General features: G+C 50.0%; 1 protein-coding gene across 9 annotated transcripts; it reads left to right on the top strand.

Moving 5' to 3' along the window:
* Positions 1-6,093: 6,093 nt before the first annotated feature.
* On the top strand, positions 6,094-16,863 carry LGALS12 (galectin 12). 9 transcript variants are annotated; one of them, XM_050757251.1, is made up of 11 exons: positions 6,358-6,432; positions 6,537-6,567; positions 7,828-7,929; positions 8,600-8,688; positions 8,825-9,038; positions 9,824-9,943; positions 10,516-10,554; positions 11,132-11,206; positions 11,788-11,876; positions 15,728-15,878; positions 16,403-16,863. In XM_050757251.1, the coding sequence occupies exons 4-11, from the start codon at positions 8,648-8,650 to the stop codon at positions 16,547-16,549; spliced, it is 876 nt and encodes a 291-aa protein (XP_050613208.1). In that variant the 5' UTR covers positions 6,358-6,432; positions 6,537-6,567; positions 7,828-7,929; positions 8,600-8,647; the 3' UTR covers positions 16,550-16,863. The 9 variants fall into 9 exon arrangements, with proteins under 9 accessions (XP_050613206.1, XP_050613205.1, XP_050613202.1 ...); XM_050757253.1 differs by lacking the exons at positions 7,828-7,929; positions 8,825-9,038 and adding an exon at positions 9,106-9,319; XM_050757250.1 differs by lacking the exon at positions 7,828-7,929.
* Positions 16,864-17,440: the final 577 nt, after the last annotated feature.

Genomic DNA, 17,440 nt, shown 5'->3' with positions numbered 1-17,440 from the left:
CCTCTTCCTTATTTAAAGGTGTTTTTACCTTTCTCAGCATTCCACAAGTTACTTCCTCCTTCCTTTGTTCTCCTCTGCCTTTGCCTCTTTTAAAAAGTTCTAAGTTGCTAGCCAATCAAGACAAATACAGAATGTGAGGTCCCATGCCAGCCAATGGAAACTGGACACAGCAGTAGAGTGAATGCATTAGGTTAAAATGACCCTGTCTCCTTTGTTCAGTGTACTCTCATGGCAAAACTGCTGGTGAGTGTACCCTTTCTGCAGAAAGTATAAAAATGGCCTTGCTGAGAAAATTAAATTTATCTTCAAGTGCTATTTCATTAAGGTACTGGGGAACAAGCATTTCAAACATTTAGTTTATAGTTTAAATGATAATAGCCCTTCCCTAAAACTAACCCACTTTTGTAAAGCTAATGAAAGGCCACCAGGTTAGGAGGATGAGAGGAGCCTAAATTCTGCTAAGGTGTAGCGGTAAACAATTACCAGCCATTATTCTGGAGGTCATAAGATTTGCCACTCTCCCAATTACTCCTGCAGATAATATCATGGTTGTAGAACCTAAGATTGACAATTTGAGATGTATTTTCAGGTTTTTGCATTTCTGACAATCAACCAATGGCTCCATCTGGACCTGCCAACCCCGCCAACCAGCCATAGACCCAGAAGCAGACTCCCTGGCCTGCCAAACTATCCTTACAAAACCCTGGCCTCCAACTTTTCAGGGAGATTGATTTGAGTAATAACTCCATTTCCCACATGGCATGGCTGGCCTCAATTTAATTAAACTCTATTGCAATGCTGTGGTCTCAGTGAATTGGTTTTGTCTGTGCAATGGGCAGGAAGAACCCATGGGGCAGTTACAGTTACATTCATTCATTCCGTAAATATATTTGAACACTCACTCTGGGTCAGGCAGTTTGCTCAGTACTGAGGGTATAGGAATAAGTCTGCCCTCATGAAACATAGGGAATAGAGCGAATGGGGAGAAAACATTAAACAGTTCTTCAAATATATAATGATGAGTGATGGTAGGTGCCGTAAGGGAAAAATAGAGGGAGTAGGGAGCTGAGCTGGGCATAGGGAATACCAGGTTTGGGGAGAAAGGTGTGAGGACTAAACTCTGATTTTTTTAATCTTGCCCAAATTCCTATCTAAGGGGTGTGGGGAGTCATGCCCTATAAATCATAAATTCTCATCACATGGGTTTTATTTAACCCTATATATTGTGACTTACTTTCCAACCTAGCTCTGGCATAACATTAGAAGACAAGGAGGAAAATCAAAATATTTTACCCCAAAACATGTTTCTTTGCCATATTTTGAAATGGTCCTGCAAAGTTTTCTTTGTGGGGGAAAATTTGCATCTGTAAAGAATCTCTATTAACATAGCTAGGTCTTTTTCTTCCAGACTCTCCCAGTCTCCTAAAGATATTAACTAAGATCTGAATAGGAAACATTTGTCATCTATTATCTCTAAGGGCAGCCACCATCAGACTTCAAAAGAACTTTGGTCTCCACAATCTTTATCTTAATCAGAACTTTCCCTTTCTATGAATTCCAGGTCTTTAGACAAACTCAACCAATTGTCAACCAGAAAATGTTTAAATTCACCTATAGCCTGGAAGCCCCCTGCCCCCCTCCTTCCTACTTTGAGTTGTCCCACCTTTCTGGACCAAACAACCTATGTATATGGTTTTTTTTGTTGTTGTTGTTGTTTTTGAGATGGATGGAGTCTTCCTCTGTCACCTAGGCTGAAGTGCAGTGGTGTGATCTCAGCTTACTGCAACTTCTGCCTCCTGGGTTCAAGTGATTCTTGTGCCTCAGCCTTCCGAGTAGCTGGGATCACAGGTGTGCACCACTATGCCCAGCTAATTTGTTTGTGTTCTTAGTAGAGATGGGGGTTTCACCATGTTGGCCAGGCTGGTCTCAAACTCCTGACCTCAAGTGATCCACCCACCTCAGCCTCCCAAACTGCTGGGATTACAGGCGTGAGCCTCCATGCCCGGCCCCAAACCTATGTATTTCTTCAATGTATTTGATTGGCGTCTCATACCTCTCTAAAATGTATAAAACCAAGCTGCACCCCAACCACCTTGCACACATGTTCTCAGGACCTCCTGAGGGCTGTCATGGGCCATGGTCACTCATATTTGGCTCAGAATAAATTTCTTCAAATATTTTAGAGTTCGACTCTTTTTGTCAACAGGTGGGAATAGATGCTCCCCTGCCAGTGTCAGAGTCACCCTAGGCCATTGGCCCCCTGAGGTCACCAGCACTTTCCTGGATTTCTCTCGCAAGTTCTCCCTCATTCTGGCTCTGGAAGAGAGATTTGCCCTGCCTCACCCCCAGACACTCACAGACACTGAGGCCCTTTCTTATTCTGCAGCAAGCACAAGCTCTCGACAAGCCCAGTAAAGTCCCTCCCAGCTATCAAAAAGCAGTTATGTAAAAAGAGAAAGGAAATGCGCCATCCTCTTCCTGCTGCTCCCTCCCCAGAACAGGCCTCATCAGCCTCACCTTCGACTGTGGCAATAGCCTTGGGGTTTCAGGAAGATAACAGTCAGCTACTCCTCTTTTAGGGGCTGAGTTAGGTCCTTCCAAAAACCCTGTGTTGAAGCCCCAGACCCTTAGAACGTGACTGTTATCTGTAGGCAAGGCATTTTAAGAGGTGATTAAGGTAAAAGGAGGTCATGTGGTTTGGCCCTAATCCAATATGTCTGGTGTCCTCATAAGACGAGAAGATTAAGACAAACGCAGAGACCTGGGGAAGGTCTATCTGCAAGCCAAACAGAGAGGCCTCAGAAGAAACCAAGTCCTCTGACACATGATCTTGGACTTCTGGCCTCCAGAACAGTAAGAAAATAAGTTTCTGTTGTTCAAGCCACCTGGGCTGTGGGTTTTGTTATGGCAGTGAGGACTAAACTCTGACGTTTTTCTTCTCTTGCTAAATTCCTATTTAAGGGGCCTGGGGAGTCACAACCTACAAACCATAAAATCTCAACAGAGTGGTTTTGTTTAACCTTGTATAATGTGGCTCGCTTTCCATACTGACTCTGGCATAACATCACATGACAGATAAGAAAGAAATCAAATATTTTACCGCCAAATATGTTTCTTTGCCATATATTAAAATGGCCTGCAGAGCCATTCTTGTGGGGGGAAATTGCATTTGTAAAAAATCTCTGCTAACATAACTAGACCTTTCCCCCTTCCAGGCCCTCCCAAGCCTGAAGAAATTAATTGAGTCTAGCACCTTTTTGGGGTCTGAATAGAAAACATTTGCCATCTATTGTCTCTAAGGGTGGCCATCCATGAGGCTTCATCTACATAATGAGAACCCTGGTCTCCACAACCTCTTATCTTGACCCAGACACTCCTTTCTATTGATTCCAGACCTTTAGATAGTAACTTAACTCTTTCCACCAATAGCCAATCACAAAGTCTTGGAGTCCCCCTATGACCTGTAACCCCCATCCCGACTGCCTCTTTGAATTGTGCCACCTTTGGAAACTGAACCAATGCATAAAACCTGGCTGCAGCCCAATCACCTCAGGCACATATTCTCAGGACCTCTTGGGACTGTGCCTTGGGCCTTGGTCACTCATATTTGGCTCTGAATAAACCTCTTTAAATATTTTACAGAGTTTGACTTTTTTCATCCACAGCAGCCCAAGCAAACGAACGTATCCTCCTTCCTCATTTCACCCAGGAAGGAAGTGAGGCTGGATGGGGACCGTGCACCATTGGCCTCAAGCTGCAAGATCTGCACTGGTTCCAGGGGCTGGGACTAGGACCCAGATCTGATTCCAGTGCAGTGTCCCATGTCCAGACCCATTCAACTTGTAAACCAAAAGTAAATTTCTAGGCCCCACAACCAACCGAATGGACCCCTCCTCTCAGCCAAAGGCATTCCAAAGTTAACCTGAAAAACAGTTCAGACTGTGATGGGAAGTGGGGGTTGGATATGCCTTATTATGCCGTCTCCTCCCTTTGGAATTCAGGCACAACCGACCAGCATTAATATTAAAACAAAGATCTGAAGACTGACCAAACAGACTCATTGCAGCAATAAGACACCAAGTTCTAACCTGGCTCTAGTATAGCATCACGTGACAGTGGGCCCTGAAAGAAATTAAAGTATTTTACCCCAAAATATTAATATATTTATTTGACGTATTTTGAAATGGCCCTGCAAACCTTGCTCTTGTGGGGAAAATCTACTCTGCAGAGAATCCCCATCCCTTTCCAAGTCTTTTCCCTGATCCAGGCACCATTTTAGGTCTGATAAGAGCTCTAAAGCCTGCTTCCTGGAGGCTTCATCTGCATGATAAAACCTCCATACCCCTTAACTTAACCCAGACACTCTCTTCTATTGAGTCCAGGTCTGTAGGTACTTAACTCTTTCAACCAATAACCAATCAGGAAGTCTTTGAATCCGCCTATGACCTGGAAGCCCACCTCTTCGAGTTGTCCCACCTTTCTGGACCAAACCAATGTACATATTACATGTATTGATTGATGTCTCATGTCTCCCTAAAATGTATAAAACCAAGATGTAGCCCAATAACCTTCAGCACACATTCTCAGGATCTCCTGGGGCTGTGTCACAGGCCATTGGTCTCTCATATTTGCCTCAGAATAAATCTCTTCAACTATTTCAGAATTTGACTCTTTTCTTCCACAAACTGGCCCCTCCAGCCCCAGCTTCCTCTCACTGTGTATGCAGAGCACCCTTCCTGAGCACATCTGACTGAATTTCCCCGAATAAGCCCCTTAAGTAACCCAGCTCCACCTACTCAACAACATCTGAACAAACTCAGCTCCGCACCCAAAGCCCTTCCAGTTCCATCCTGAGTCAATGCTTCTCAAACTTTAAAGTGCATCAGAATCACCTGGAGGGCCTGGTAAAATGCAGATTCCTGGGCCCAGCTTCCAGAAAGTGCTCCTCAATCGGTCTGGGGTGGGGACCCAAAACTTGCGTTTTTAACAAGTTTCCAGGTGAGGCTGATGCTAGTGGCCACAGCTTAGGTAGCACTGGCTAAGACACCTTATCCCAGGACCCTTCATGCACTCTCCCTCCGTCCTCCGCCTCAGCACCCCACGTGCTTGAGCCTTTGCCCAGCCTGGGCCCAGTGCAGGAATTCCCTGCTGCCAAGTCTGACGCTATGGGTCAGATCCCGGACCTCCTCACTCAGGATAAAGTTGAGAGGTTGTGCTTCTTTTTAAAGGGAAAGCCTTTTTTGGGATTTGAACCAGAACTGGAAGGACTCTAGTAAAATGCAGATATTTGGGCCCACCCCCAGACACAGGCCTCCCTGTGGGACATGCTGCTATGGTCGCTTTCTCCATGTACGGATGAACAAAGGATGGCCCAGAGACGGGAAGTGACTTTTCCAAGGGCACACAGCACATTAGACGAGAGGCTGAAGAAGAATTCAAGTCTCAAGTCTCCTTGTGCAGTTCTGTGCTTCTTGTGCTGCCCTTTCCGAGCTTAAGGGGTTCTGTTTTTTTCCCCTTCCCTCATTCTACTTTCTTGTGAGCCCAGCTGGGCCCCAGCATTTCAGGCTGACGCTGACATGGAGCCTCAGGGGGCTGTAAAACTTGGAAAAGGAAGAAGAGTGGAGGAAGGGACAAGAAAATGGGGGGAAGAGGGCCGGGCGGGGTGGCTCACACCTGTAATCCCAGCACTTTGGGAGGCCGAGTCAGGCAGATCACAAGGTCAGGAGATGGAGACCATCCTGGCCAGCATGGTGAAACTCAGTCTTTACTAAAAATACAAAAATTAGCTGGGCGTGGTGGCGCACACCTGCAGTCACAGGGAGGCTGAGGCAGGAGAATCGCTTGAACCCAGGAGGCAGAGGTTGCAGTGAGCCGAGATTGCACCACTGCACTGCAGCCTGGCAACAGAGCAAGACTCCATCTCAAAAAAAAAAAAAAAAAAAAAAAAAAAAAAAAAGAAAGAAAGAAATTGAGAGGAAGAGATAAAACCCTTTGTGGTGAAGGGAGGAAGAAATGGGAAGTCACCCAAGGCTGTCCAGGGAGCTGGGGGTGAGGCTGTTTCTGGAACCTAAACACACATACCACCTCCCCTTCCTCTGACCCAATGAGGTCTCGAGCTGGAAACCACAAACCCTCACTGACCCCACAGAAGCCAGCGTCTGGCTTCCCTCTGGCCACGTGCTGCAGACCCGGAGTGGGTGGTTAGTTGGTTAATGCCAGTCTTCCTCCCCCGGACACGGAGTTCTGCCGACAGCCCCCCACCACACCCCCCGTCAGAGCTCTACCTTATACCGCTGCGAGTGGGGCTGGTGTGGAGCCTGGAGGTCACCCGCTGCCCTCCCAGGGCTGCTCCGGACAGCATTAAGACCCTGCAGGGCGCAGGTGAGACTAACAGCTGGGAGAGCTGCTCCAGGCATTTAGGACCTGGGACAGGTGAGTCAGCCCAGTGGGGGCAGGGCTCCTGGAACAAGGATCTACAGCTGGAGTTGCCCCACCCTCATGTCACCTGGAGAAAAACTGGACCCAATTCCCGACAGCTTCATTCTGCAACCGCCAGTCTTCCACCCGGTGAGTTGTCACTCTAATGTGGAACCTCCTCGGTCTCTGGGCTCTTCGCTTCCAACTGGGCCCAGACTCCTGGGTGGTGGGGTGGAGAGGACCTCAGTCTTTGGCTCTGCTTCTCCCAAGCACCTGCCCTGGGTTCTGGAAGGCCCTCCTGAGCTAAGCGAAGTGGCTGACTGCTAATTCCCACTTGGGTGTAAATGACTGCTAGGCTTCCAGGGTTGCTGCATTTTGAAAGTGGTGAAGCCTGGAGCCGCAGTGCTCTGCCCCTACTGTAAAGGATGCTAGGAGGATGAGGGTGTGGGTAGGATTGGTGGGGGGATGCTGATTACTTAGTAAGGAGAGTCTCATCCCCAACTTGGAAGGAACGGTCGGGTGGGAATTTCCACTCAGGGATGGGGGTTGCGGGGGGTTTCTCTCTTCCTTCTCTTGCTCAGTCAGTGCCCAAGAGGTTTTCTGAAGCCAGGCAATGATTTACAGGAGGCTGAATTCCCAGCAGACACTCTCTACTAATGAGCATTAATTATCACTTTCCCTTACTTGGCCCTCCCCTCCCATGAGAGCTGCGTCCTCTCAGTTAATTACAAGCCTGGAGGAAGCCTGGGAATGGGAAGTGATCAACTGCTGAACCAGCTGAGCTTGCCAGGCTGGCATCCCAAGCCTCCCTCCCATGCTTCTCAGGTGCCTAAGGAATGGGCAGAAGCAGCTGCCCAGGTTACGGCAGCTCCTCGCTTTAGAGGCTGCGAGCTCCCACCTGGAGGGCCGTCCTGGTGGGTTTCAGGTTTTTCTAGGTGGTTTGGGTTCCTAAAGGTTGCTGGGAGTTAGAGAGAAACACAGGGAGGCCTATCTTGTGATACCACTGGTGTGTACCTGCCGTCCTGCTCACACTCATTCCGAACACACCTATGCAGAGCCCTCACGGCGCCAGGCGAGGCACTGAGCCTACAGGAGGGAAAGATAAGGCTTCAGTTTTGAAGGGCTTATAAACTCCTAGGGAAAACAGCCAACCAGACCCTCTAAGCCAAGGGCCAAGCCAGCCACATGAGCAAAATGCCCTGGGAGCTCCGGGGAAGAAAGGAACAATCCAGGAACCCAAGTGGATGATGCTTAGAAAAAGAGTCAGGGTGAAAAGAGACAGGAGGAACAGCCCAGAAAAGGCAGGAAGTTGTAAAAGTGTGTAATGTATTTTAGGAAGGCCGGGTAACTTCTTCTTTTTTTTTTTTTTTTTTTTTTTTTTTTGAGACTGAGTCTTGCTTTTTTGCCCAGCCTGGAGTACAGTGGCATGCATGATCTCAGCTCGCTGCAACCTCTGCCTCCCAGGCTCAAGAAATTCTCCTGCCTCAGCCTCCTGAGTAGCTGGGATTACAGGTGCATGCCACCACTCCCAGCTAATTTTTGCATTTTTAGTAGAGATGGTTTCACCATGTTGGCCAGGCTGGTCTCGAACTCCTGATCTCAAGTTGATCTGCCTGCCTCAGCCTCCTAGAGTGCTGAGATTACAGGCATAAGCCACAGAGCCCAGCCCAGGAAACTTCTACTTGGGGAAAGGTGAGCCTGGGAAGGCCATTGTTAAGCGTCTCTCCAGGGGTCCATTTCAGAGTTAGCTGTCAGTTCCTAACTTGTCCATTCTTCTTGCTTCCCAGTTCCTAGTCTCCAGCCACTAAACAGTCCTCAGAAAGTCCCAGTACCAGGCTTCTGGGGACCAGGGTGGCATCTAGTGGATGGCAAGCGTCCCTGGGGTCACTGCAGCCTGTTGTGCCCTAGGAGCTGGAGAAAGGCAGCTGGCTGGTGCTGAATTTGGCAAGGGAGCTGAATTTGACTTCTCTGGTGTAATGTGGCTTTGCTGTATGAAGGTCCAGGAAAGGGGATTAGGTGGAAGAAAATATTTCAGTGAACACTGATTTTTACCTCTAAGGAATTTTCTGTTTGGGGAGGAAAAGTTGAGTTTTATTCTGCTCCTTTCCTCCCACTCCCCTGACATAGAGGTTCCTAAGCCCTTTCTCCAACCCTGCATGGATGGGTTTCTCTTCTTGTTCAGGTGGTTCCTTATGTCACGACAATTTTTGGAGGCCTGCATGCAGGCAAGATGGTCATGCTGCAAGGAGTGGTCCCTCTAGATGCACACAGGTAAGGTGGGGGAGGTGACCCAGGGGGTGCTGGAGCTCAGTCCTAGAGGCATCGAGCTGGAGGGCTCCTCGCTGCCTCCGGGATCTCTGTGGGTCTCTGATCAGAACTGCACTTCGAGGGGCTCACCTCCCAGTAGGTTTCAGGTGGACTTCCAGTGTGGCTGCAGCCTGTGTCCCCGGCCAGATATCGCCTTCCACTTCAACCCTCGTTTCCATACCACCAAGCCCCACGTCATCTGCAACACTCTGCATGGTGGACGCTGGCAAAGAGAGGCCCGGTGGCCCCACCTGGCCCTGCAGAAAGGCTCCAGCTTCCTCATCCTCTTTCTCTTTGGGAATGAGGAAGTGAAGGTGAAGGAAGGGATGGGCATTGGGTGGTCTAGAATTTGTGTCCTTGCACCCTTCCTTCCCTTCCCAGACTCCCCACGATGCAGTGTTGAGTGTCATTGGTAGTGGTCAAGTACCAAGAGGACCAAGAAGCTGCCATGACCAGTTCCAGGCTGCCCTGGGCCTACATGGCAGCAAGAAAGCTCTACAGTGCCTGGCTCCAAAGAGGGCACTGCTGTCATAGTCATGGCAAGCACTTAGAGAGCACCTGCTGTATACCAGGAACTGTTCTAAGCCCTTTAAAGGTATCTGCTCATTGAATCCTCACAATAACCCCACTAGGTAGGTACCTTCATTATCCCCATCTTACAGCCATAGTGGCAGGGAAGAGGGAGAGAGAACTTGACCTCAAGGTTTTGACCTCTAATGTGAGCTCCTGCCAGAAACATGATGGGATCTTCAGATTTCTCCAGGAGACAGGGCAGCTGGTAGGAGAGGAGCCTCTTGGGCCTCAGTTTCCTCACGTAAATGGAGTGAAGATGATTCTTTGGGCTGCTGAGAAAGCGCAATGAGGGGCCTCTATCGGGGTAGAGGGAGCGTTGAAGGTGCCTTTATCTCCAGACCACCTCTGCAACCTTTGGAATATTACTGAAGCCACCCAAGGCTCTGTAAAATGTACCTACCTCATAGAGTTGATATGAAGTTAAGTGAGGAAAATTGAGGGAAAAGTGCTTGGCAATGCCTGGGACATTGTTATGAACTCAATGAACATTAGCTGCTGATGAGCCAGCCTCTGTCTGTCTCTCCAGGTGAGTGTGAATGGACAGCACTTTCTCCACTTCCGCTACCGGCTCCCACTGTCTCATGTGGACACGCTGGGCATATTTGGTGACATTCTGGTAGAGGCTGTTGGATTCCTGAACATCAATGTAAGTTTCCTTGGGACCAAGGCCTGGGCAGTGGCAGTGTCTAATTTCCCCTGACTCCTGGACAGGCCTGGGACCCCTTCCTCCACCCGAGACTGAGAGAGGGAGGAGGCCCTGTGCACCAGTAATAGCCAAGGGGGAGGGAGTCCACTGAGGTTTCAGGTGTGAGCGGGCTGAGGGGGAAGAGAAGGTGATGGCAGAAAGAGGGCCCAGGAGCCACAGGCAGGAGCCTGTACCCAGTGTGGGTCTGGTTAACACTGAGAAGCAATGGCCAGGAATGATTTGGCACACTGGGGCTGAAACAGGCGGCAGCTGGCTTTATCATTCCCACCTGATGGGCTTATGAAAGCCCAGATTTCTGGGGCTTGTCACCAGAGATTCTGATTTGGTAAGTACAAGGTGGGGCCTAGGAATTGGGATGTTCAAAATGCCAGCAAGAAGCCACCACTGACCAGCTGAATGGGAACATGAGGAGCTCTAAAGGCCAAAGCCAGGGCTCTGCCCATCTCCCAGGCATAGGTAGGGGACTGCAGTGGTCCTAAATGCTGCTGATTCTTTTCTCTCTTTCTGAACAGCCATTCGTGGAGGGCAGCAGAGAGTACCCAGCTGGACACGTGAGTCTCTTGTGAGCAAGGTCTGAGCAGCCACACCAGCTGATCCGCCCTTCTGTACAGCTGCTCCCATTACACAAGACCCAGCTGCCCCTTCCCTCACTGCTATGGTTGCCATGGACACAGTTGGCTCTGCTTCAGTCTCTGGAGGGCCTGGATTTGCCTCTCCCAGCCCCTCTCCGGGCCCAGCTTGGGAAGATGAATGGGGGTGCGCTGCATGCAGAGGGGGCAAGACCCTATATTCCTAGCAGGAGAGGCCTTAGTTGAAACGCTCATTTCTCAAACCACCCCCGCGAGGAGGCTGGGGTTGGCCTAGCAGGACAGAAGGGGAGATGAGGCCCATGTACTGCTCAAGGCCACACAGGGAGTGGATGACAGATCCTCCACCCCATTCTTCTCTATTATTCCAGAGTTGGTGAACCTCTGAAGTCCAGAGGATCCCCCTGGGGCTCCAATAACTCACCTGCTACTGTGAGAGAGACAAACCCCAAAGATTCCCAATTTGTCAGAATAACAAGAGGTTCCCTTTTCCTGAGCAAACACCGCATGGCTTTGTGTCCTCTCTTTCTTTCCCTGACAGCCTTTCCTGCTGATGAGCCCCAGGCTGGTGAGTGAACCTCCCTCCTGTTCCATCAGGGCTGGGGGCGCAGTCTGGGTAAGCAGCTAATGAGCTCCTCCTGGTGGGAAATCCCCAGCCTCAGGATTTCCCCTTCCTTTACAGAAAACTGCAAGCTGTGGGTAGGCCAGGAAGTTTGCGCCCTCAGCCCCAGGATTTCCCCTTCCTTTATAGCAAGCTGCGGGCTGTGGGAGGGCTGGGCAGCTTCAGGGTGAAGCTCCAGCTTCATTTTCCCTTTTCTCCACTTATTCTGAACATCGTTACTTGATACTTCTCTGTGCCAGGCCCAGTGCCAGGCTCTAGGATAGAGGAACAAGCTGGTCCCAGCCATCCAGTTGCTCACAAGCTGGTGGGGGACATTACAGTTCAGGATGCAGTGAAGGGAGAAGGACATGGTGGTCGGGACACAGAGAGGCCAAGCTCAGCCTGGAGGGGTCAGGGAAAGTGTTTGGCAGGAGCAGAGTACAGGAGGCCAGGTGCTAAACAAATAAGCAGCGCCTCCTGGCTGCAGGTCTGGGCAGAACATGCCTGCCCGGGTGCTCCCCTGGCCCCCGGGGGTGGGTGGTTCTCCCCAACACCCCCTGGGAGTCAACTTCTCAATACCTCCCTCGTTCCTTCAGGAGGTGCCCTGCTCACATGCTCTTCCCCAGGGTCTCTGGCCCGGGCAGGTCATCATAGTGCGGGCACTGGTCTTGCAAGAGCCCAAGCAGTAAGTATCCAGCTTGTAAGTGGAGGGGAGGGAGCAGCCTCTCTGTGACAGTCATGTGCTCTATAAAACATCATCTCTTTTAATCTCCTGGCCCCACCATTTAATCCCCATTTTACAGATGAGGTAACAGAGGAGCAGAAAGGAGAAGTGGCCCAATTTGGCAGAGCTTATGAAGGTCAGGCTGGGACTGGGACCAACAGCCCCAGTGCGGGGAGCATCATTCCCGCTGGTACATGTAGTCAGGCCTAGCCTCTTGTCCCAGGTCCTAGGAAAGGGGCCCCAGGAAAGGCCCTTTGTAGATGCAGGCTGAGGCCCAGAGCAAACATGTAGCTTCCCATGGTAACACAATGTGTGGTTCAAAAGATACAGCCAGACTGCCCCGGAGAAGAGGGCTGGTATTTGGAAGCCAGGACTTGGAGGGACACAATGACTAAGTGGACACTACCAAACTTCTCCTACATGGTGCGTTCAAACCCAGACCTGTGGCTGCAATCCAGTTAGACAAGAGCCACTGGCCAGGCTGCCTTGAGGAAATGCATTAGAGCTTATGACTTCTCTGGGCCCGAATGCCTGGGTTGGCATGTGCTCAGGACACCTACTACCTGTGCAACCTTAGGACCGATACTTTTCCTCTCCGTGCCTCTGTTTCCCTGTCTGTAACAAGGAGATGATAGACTGGGCGTGGTGGCTCATGCCTATGATCCCAGTACTTTGGGAGGCCGAGGTGGGCAGATCATGAGGCCAGGAGTTCGAGACCAGCCTGACCAACATGGTGAAACCCCGTCTCTACTAAAAATACAAAAATTAGCCAGGTGTGGTGGTGCACGCCTGTAATCCCAGCTACTTGGGAGGCTGAGGCAGGAGAATAGCTTGAACCCAGGAGGCAGAGGTTGCAGTGAGCCGAGATCACACCACTGCACTCCAGCCTGGGTGACAAAGCGAGACTCCTTCTCAAAAAATAAATAAATAAATAAATAAAGTGGGGTTGATAACAATGCCACCTTTAGGGATGGTGCTTAGAATAGTACCTGGCACGTGGTAAGTGCTCCAGAAATGTGGGTGCTATTGCAATCATCTCAGTAAAGGCAGGGGAGGGCAGAGTAAGGGAAGCACCCTGTGTTCTCCTTGCTCAATTTTTTTTTTTTTTTTTTTTTTTTTTTTGAGACAAAGTCTCGCTCTTGTCCCCCAGGCTGGAGTGAAATGACGTGGATTACAGGTGTGAGCCACTGTGCCTGGCCTTCTTACTCAATTTTGTTTTTATATTTAAGCCACTGACCTCACTAAACCCTTACCCTGCACACTGTCAATCATGCCTGTGAATTCCTGGGCAGGCATGAAGCTCAGCACTCAGCGGCCTGAGCCTCCAAAGACAGGCACGGCTGAGTTGGATTTCTGGTTCTGTCTCTTATAAACGGTGCAGTCGTGGACCAGTCACTAAACCTCTCTGAGTCTGAGTTTCCCTACCAGAAAAAGGCGAACGATAATTCCAGCCCGCTAGGGAAAATGAAAAGTCCTCAGTGATGGAACCAACACTTCTTCCCACAAAACTTGGAGGCATGAGACCAGGTTCATATCGTAGCTCAAAGTCACAAGGTTACTAATGACATAGTCAGCAAGTAACTGCCCTTTCCCAAGGGCCATGAATGCATGTGTCCTCAGAAGCCAGACAAGTCTCATAAATACTGAGGAATCCAGTTGGGAAGGTGGTGAAGGGGAAGGAGTATTTCCATATACCCAGTCATGCCAGATCTTCTGACTATTTTTAAAGCGAAAATAGAAGCCGTCTTTTCTACAAACTCTCTCAATTTTTGAATATTGTATTAAAGTTGAAGAATACTATGGACCAGACAAAACATTCCTATATACCAGTTCAGCTGAGATCCACCAACATGAAGATTTAGCACAGCATCTGGTACTTAGCGAGGCTGCAAAGAATGCCGCTGCTGCTATTTTGTGAAGGCAACCGATGGCTTGAATGGGGCAGAGGGAGTAAGAGATGGAGGGCGCAGGATTCATCTGCAGTGAAAATCTATCCCTCTTTCTCCACCTCATCCCTTTCCTCCTCCTCACTGAGTGAGAGTATATGACTGCAGCCTCAAAGAGCTTCAGCAGAGCTTCACTGGGCATCTGGTGATTTGTGATTATTCAGCGATCTAGTGGGCATCTAGTGATTCGTGATTATCCGGTGATCTGGTGAGCTGAGCTGCATGGAGGTGAGGTAGGGAGACACTGAGGCCTCCTCACCAGGAGTTCGCAGGCCAGGGAAAGACAAAGCGTTGTCTGGCAGGACAGGGTAGGGGGAGCCATAGTGGGGCTGGAGGCTCCACGCAGTCCACTCTCCAGGGTTCCTGCCTTCCAAGCTTCTTTCCAAAATTGAGTCCTGGCCACCTCCTTCCCAAAGCTGGAAACTTACGGAACCTCCTCCTGTGACGATCTACCAGTAGTCCCTGAAAGGCCTGTCCAGGGCGGCCTTTTCCCCTACCTTACCTGCTCTCTGCATCTTGTCGGGATGCAGCCTTCTCCGGCATAGTGCTTCAAAGAAGGAGACTTTGGAAGTTTCCAAGAGATAAAAATAATCTCGGCCAGGCGCAGTGGCTCACACCTGTAATCCCAGCACTTTGGGAAGCTGAGGTGGGTGGATCACGAGGTCAAGAGATCAAGACCATCCTGGCCAACATAGTGAAACCCCGTCTCTATTAAAAATACAAAAATTAGCTGGGCATGGTGGTGCACACACCTGTAATCCCCGCTACTCAGGAGGCTGAGGCAGGAGAAACACTTGAACCCGAGAGGGGGAGGTTGCAGTGAGCCGAGATCGTGCCACTGCACTCCAGCCTGGGTGACAGGGCAAGACTCCATCTCAAAAAACTAAAATAAAGAAAAATAATAATAATCTGGTTGCCCTATTTGAGAGGCAGGTACCGGATCCCCCCACCCCCAAATCTGGGGTCATGAATCCTAGTTCACATCCTAACCTGAGGCTGTACAACTATTATTCATAACAGAAGTCATTTAACTTCTTGTTCTCATCACTTAAACGGGCTGACAAACTCACAGCACAGAATTTGTGAGGATTAAGGAAAGGCAAACTAGCTTCTGTAAAACACCTACTGTGTGCTAGGAATCACTAGTTTTCACATACATTATCTCCTTTGTTGCTTTTTGTGGCTCTGTGAGGTAGAGATTGTACTATATAGTAATATTTTTAAATAGTAGGTATCATCTGAATGCTTATTACATACCAGGTGCTGTTCTCCATAAGCATTTTTTATGTATTAATTCGTTTAATTCTTATGACAATGCCACAGGCAGGTACAGTGCAGTTATCGCCACATTACAGATGAGGAAGCTGAGGCAGAGAGATTAAGGGTCTTGCCCAAGGTCACAGGACTAGAAAGTAGCAGAGCCAGGGTCGAACCTGGGCTGCCTGACTCTAACCACTATGCTATTTGGAAAACACTTAAGACAATTTTTAAGACAATACCTGGCACTAAGCATTCAATAAATGTTAGCTGTGGCTATCATCATCATAATCACCCCCATTTTGAGAAGGAGAAACTGAGGCTCGGGCTAGGCAATTTTCACACATTTCCCTCCCACCCCCATCCTCCTGTAGTCAGTAGATGGCAACCCTGAAGTCAATCTCAAGTTCATCTAGAACTCGTGTTCTTTCCACTGTTCTGAGCATCCAGCCATGAGGCTGTCATAGGCCCTCAGTGCTTGTTTCTGGAGGCTGAAGAGCTCAATCTTCCATCCACTCCCCCACCTCCACCCTTCCCCTGGGGGCTGAGCAGCAGCCTGCGGGCAACGGGCGGGCGCTGATCCCTTCTCCCTCCTCCTGCTTTCTGCAGTTTCACTCTGAGCCTGAGGGACCAGGCTTCCCGTGCTCCTGTGACACTCAGGGCTTCCTTCACAGACAGAACTCTGGCCTGGATATCCCCCTGGGGGCAGAAGAAGCTGATCTCAGCCCCCTTCCTCTTTTACCCCCAGAGATTCTTTGAGGTGGGTCAGAGCCAAGTGGTTACATCCCTTCAGGCAGGAGCACAGAGCTGAAGTCCCATAATGACCTGGGAGACTCTGGGGCGGGTGTACAGGGCAGATGTTATGGGGTGGGAGGCCCGAGCCAGCAGAGCACAGCGAATGTCTGTTCAGCGGTCCTCAATGCTCCACTCTGATGCCAGGGATCCCATGGCCAGAAACTCAATTGGTGCAGGTGGGGACCCAACATCAGCTTTAGTAAAAAGCTCCCCTAATGATGCCGACACGCAGAACCACTCCTCTACAGGAAGCAGCCCCAGTTACAGGTGGTGAAACTGAGGCCCAAGGCTGGGAAGACCCTTGTCAAAGGCCACAATGGACTGGTGACAAGCCAGGCCCCCGTCCTGTTCTTTTCCAGCACTGTACTGGCTGCCTCCGGGTCCAATCTTTGTGTCCTCTGAGAGGAGAGGGTCTCACCGGGGAGAGCATCAGGCAGACAAGGGAAAGTCTGGCTGGAAGCTGCAGCCTCCTCATTCCTCCTTTCCCAGGTGCTGCTCCTGTGCCAGGAGGGAGGGCTGAAGCTGGCGCTCAATGGGCAGGGACTGGGGGCCACCAGCGTGAACCAGCAGGCCCTGGAGCAGCTGCGGGAGCTCCGGATCAGTGGAAGTGTCCGGCTCTACTGTGTCCACTCCTGAGGAGGGTTCCAGGGAAACCCTGACAGAAAACAGGAAGGTCAGCCCACACCCAGGGCCCAGCTCTCCTCCCCTCATTAAACCGTCCACCTGACACCCCCACATCAGGCCTGGTTCACTTCTGGGCTCACGGGCCTGAGTCTGCAGGAGCTTTGGGCCTGAGGGAAGGCACAAGGGTGCAAAGGTTCCTCGGACTCTGCACCTTCCTCCACCACGAGCCTGGGATTTGGCTCCATCTGCCTTCAGGGCCTGAACTGCACTCACAGAGGCAGGTTTTGTAGACTAACAAAGATACTCCAAAATACAATGGCTTAAAGGATGCGGTCATTTATTATTTATTATTTATTTGTTGCGTTCTCATCTAGCAGTTCTAGAGACAATGGTCCAGGTTAGTGGGGCAGCTCTGCTCCCCAGAGGCATTCAGGGTCTGTCCTAGCCATTGTTCCACCACCCCCAGGGCATCATCATTGTCTCCTTGGCCGAAGCTCAGCTGCCACCCTATCTTGGTCTCAGCCACTGAGAAGGCTAACAGTGGCTGTGGACAAGACCCACCTGATCTCATATGCCCCAGGCCTGGGTCTGACACACACCCGCGACAGTCACATTTTATCTGCAGGCACTCGCTCTCGGTCTCACTACCTGGAAGGGAGGCTGAACATGTTCTCCAGTGGGACATCCATGAGACCGGCCACATAAAACAGAATAGTCACAAAATAACAGAATAGTTTTATTCTATTGCTATAAAAAACAGGGAGAATGGATTTTGGTGGATAGCCACAGTCTCTGAGACAAGTAGATGCTGTGAATATCCTCATTTTATAACACAGGAAACTGAGGCACAGAAAGGCTAAGTAATTGGCCAAGATCACACAGTGAGTAAGTCATGGGATTAGA

This window comes from Macaca thibetana, chromosome 14, assembly GCF_024542745.1.
Source record: "Macaca thibetana thibetana isolate TM-01 chromosome 14, ASM2454274v1, whole genome shotgun sequence".
NCBI classification, from domain to species: domain Eukaryota; kingdom Metazoa; phylum Chordata; class Mammalia; order Primates; family Cercopithecidae; genus Macaca; species Macaca thibetana.
Note: the sequence above shows the minus strand (reverse complement) of the source record. Positions and strands in the feature narration are given on the sequence as shown.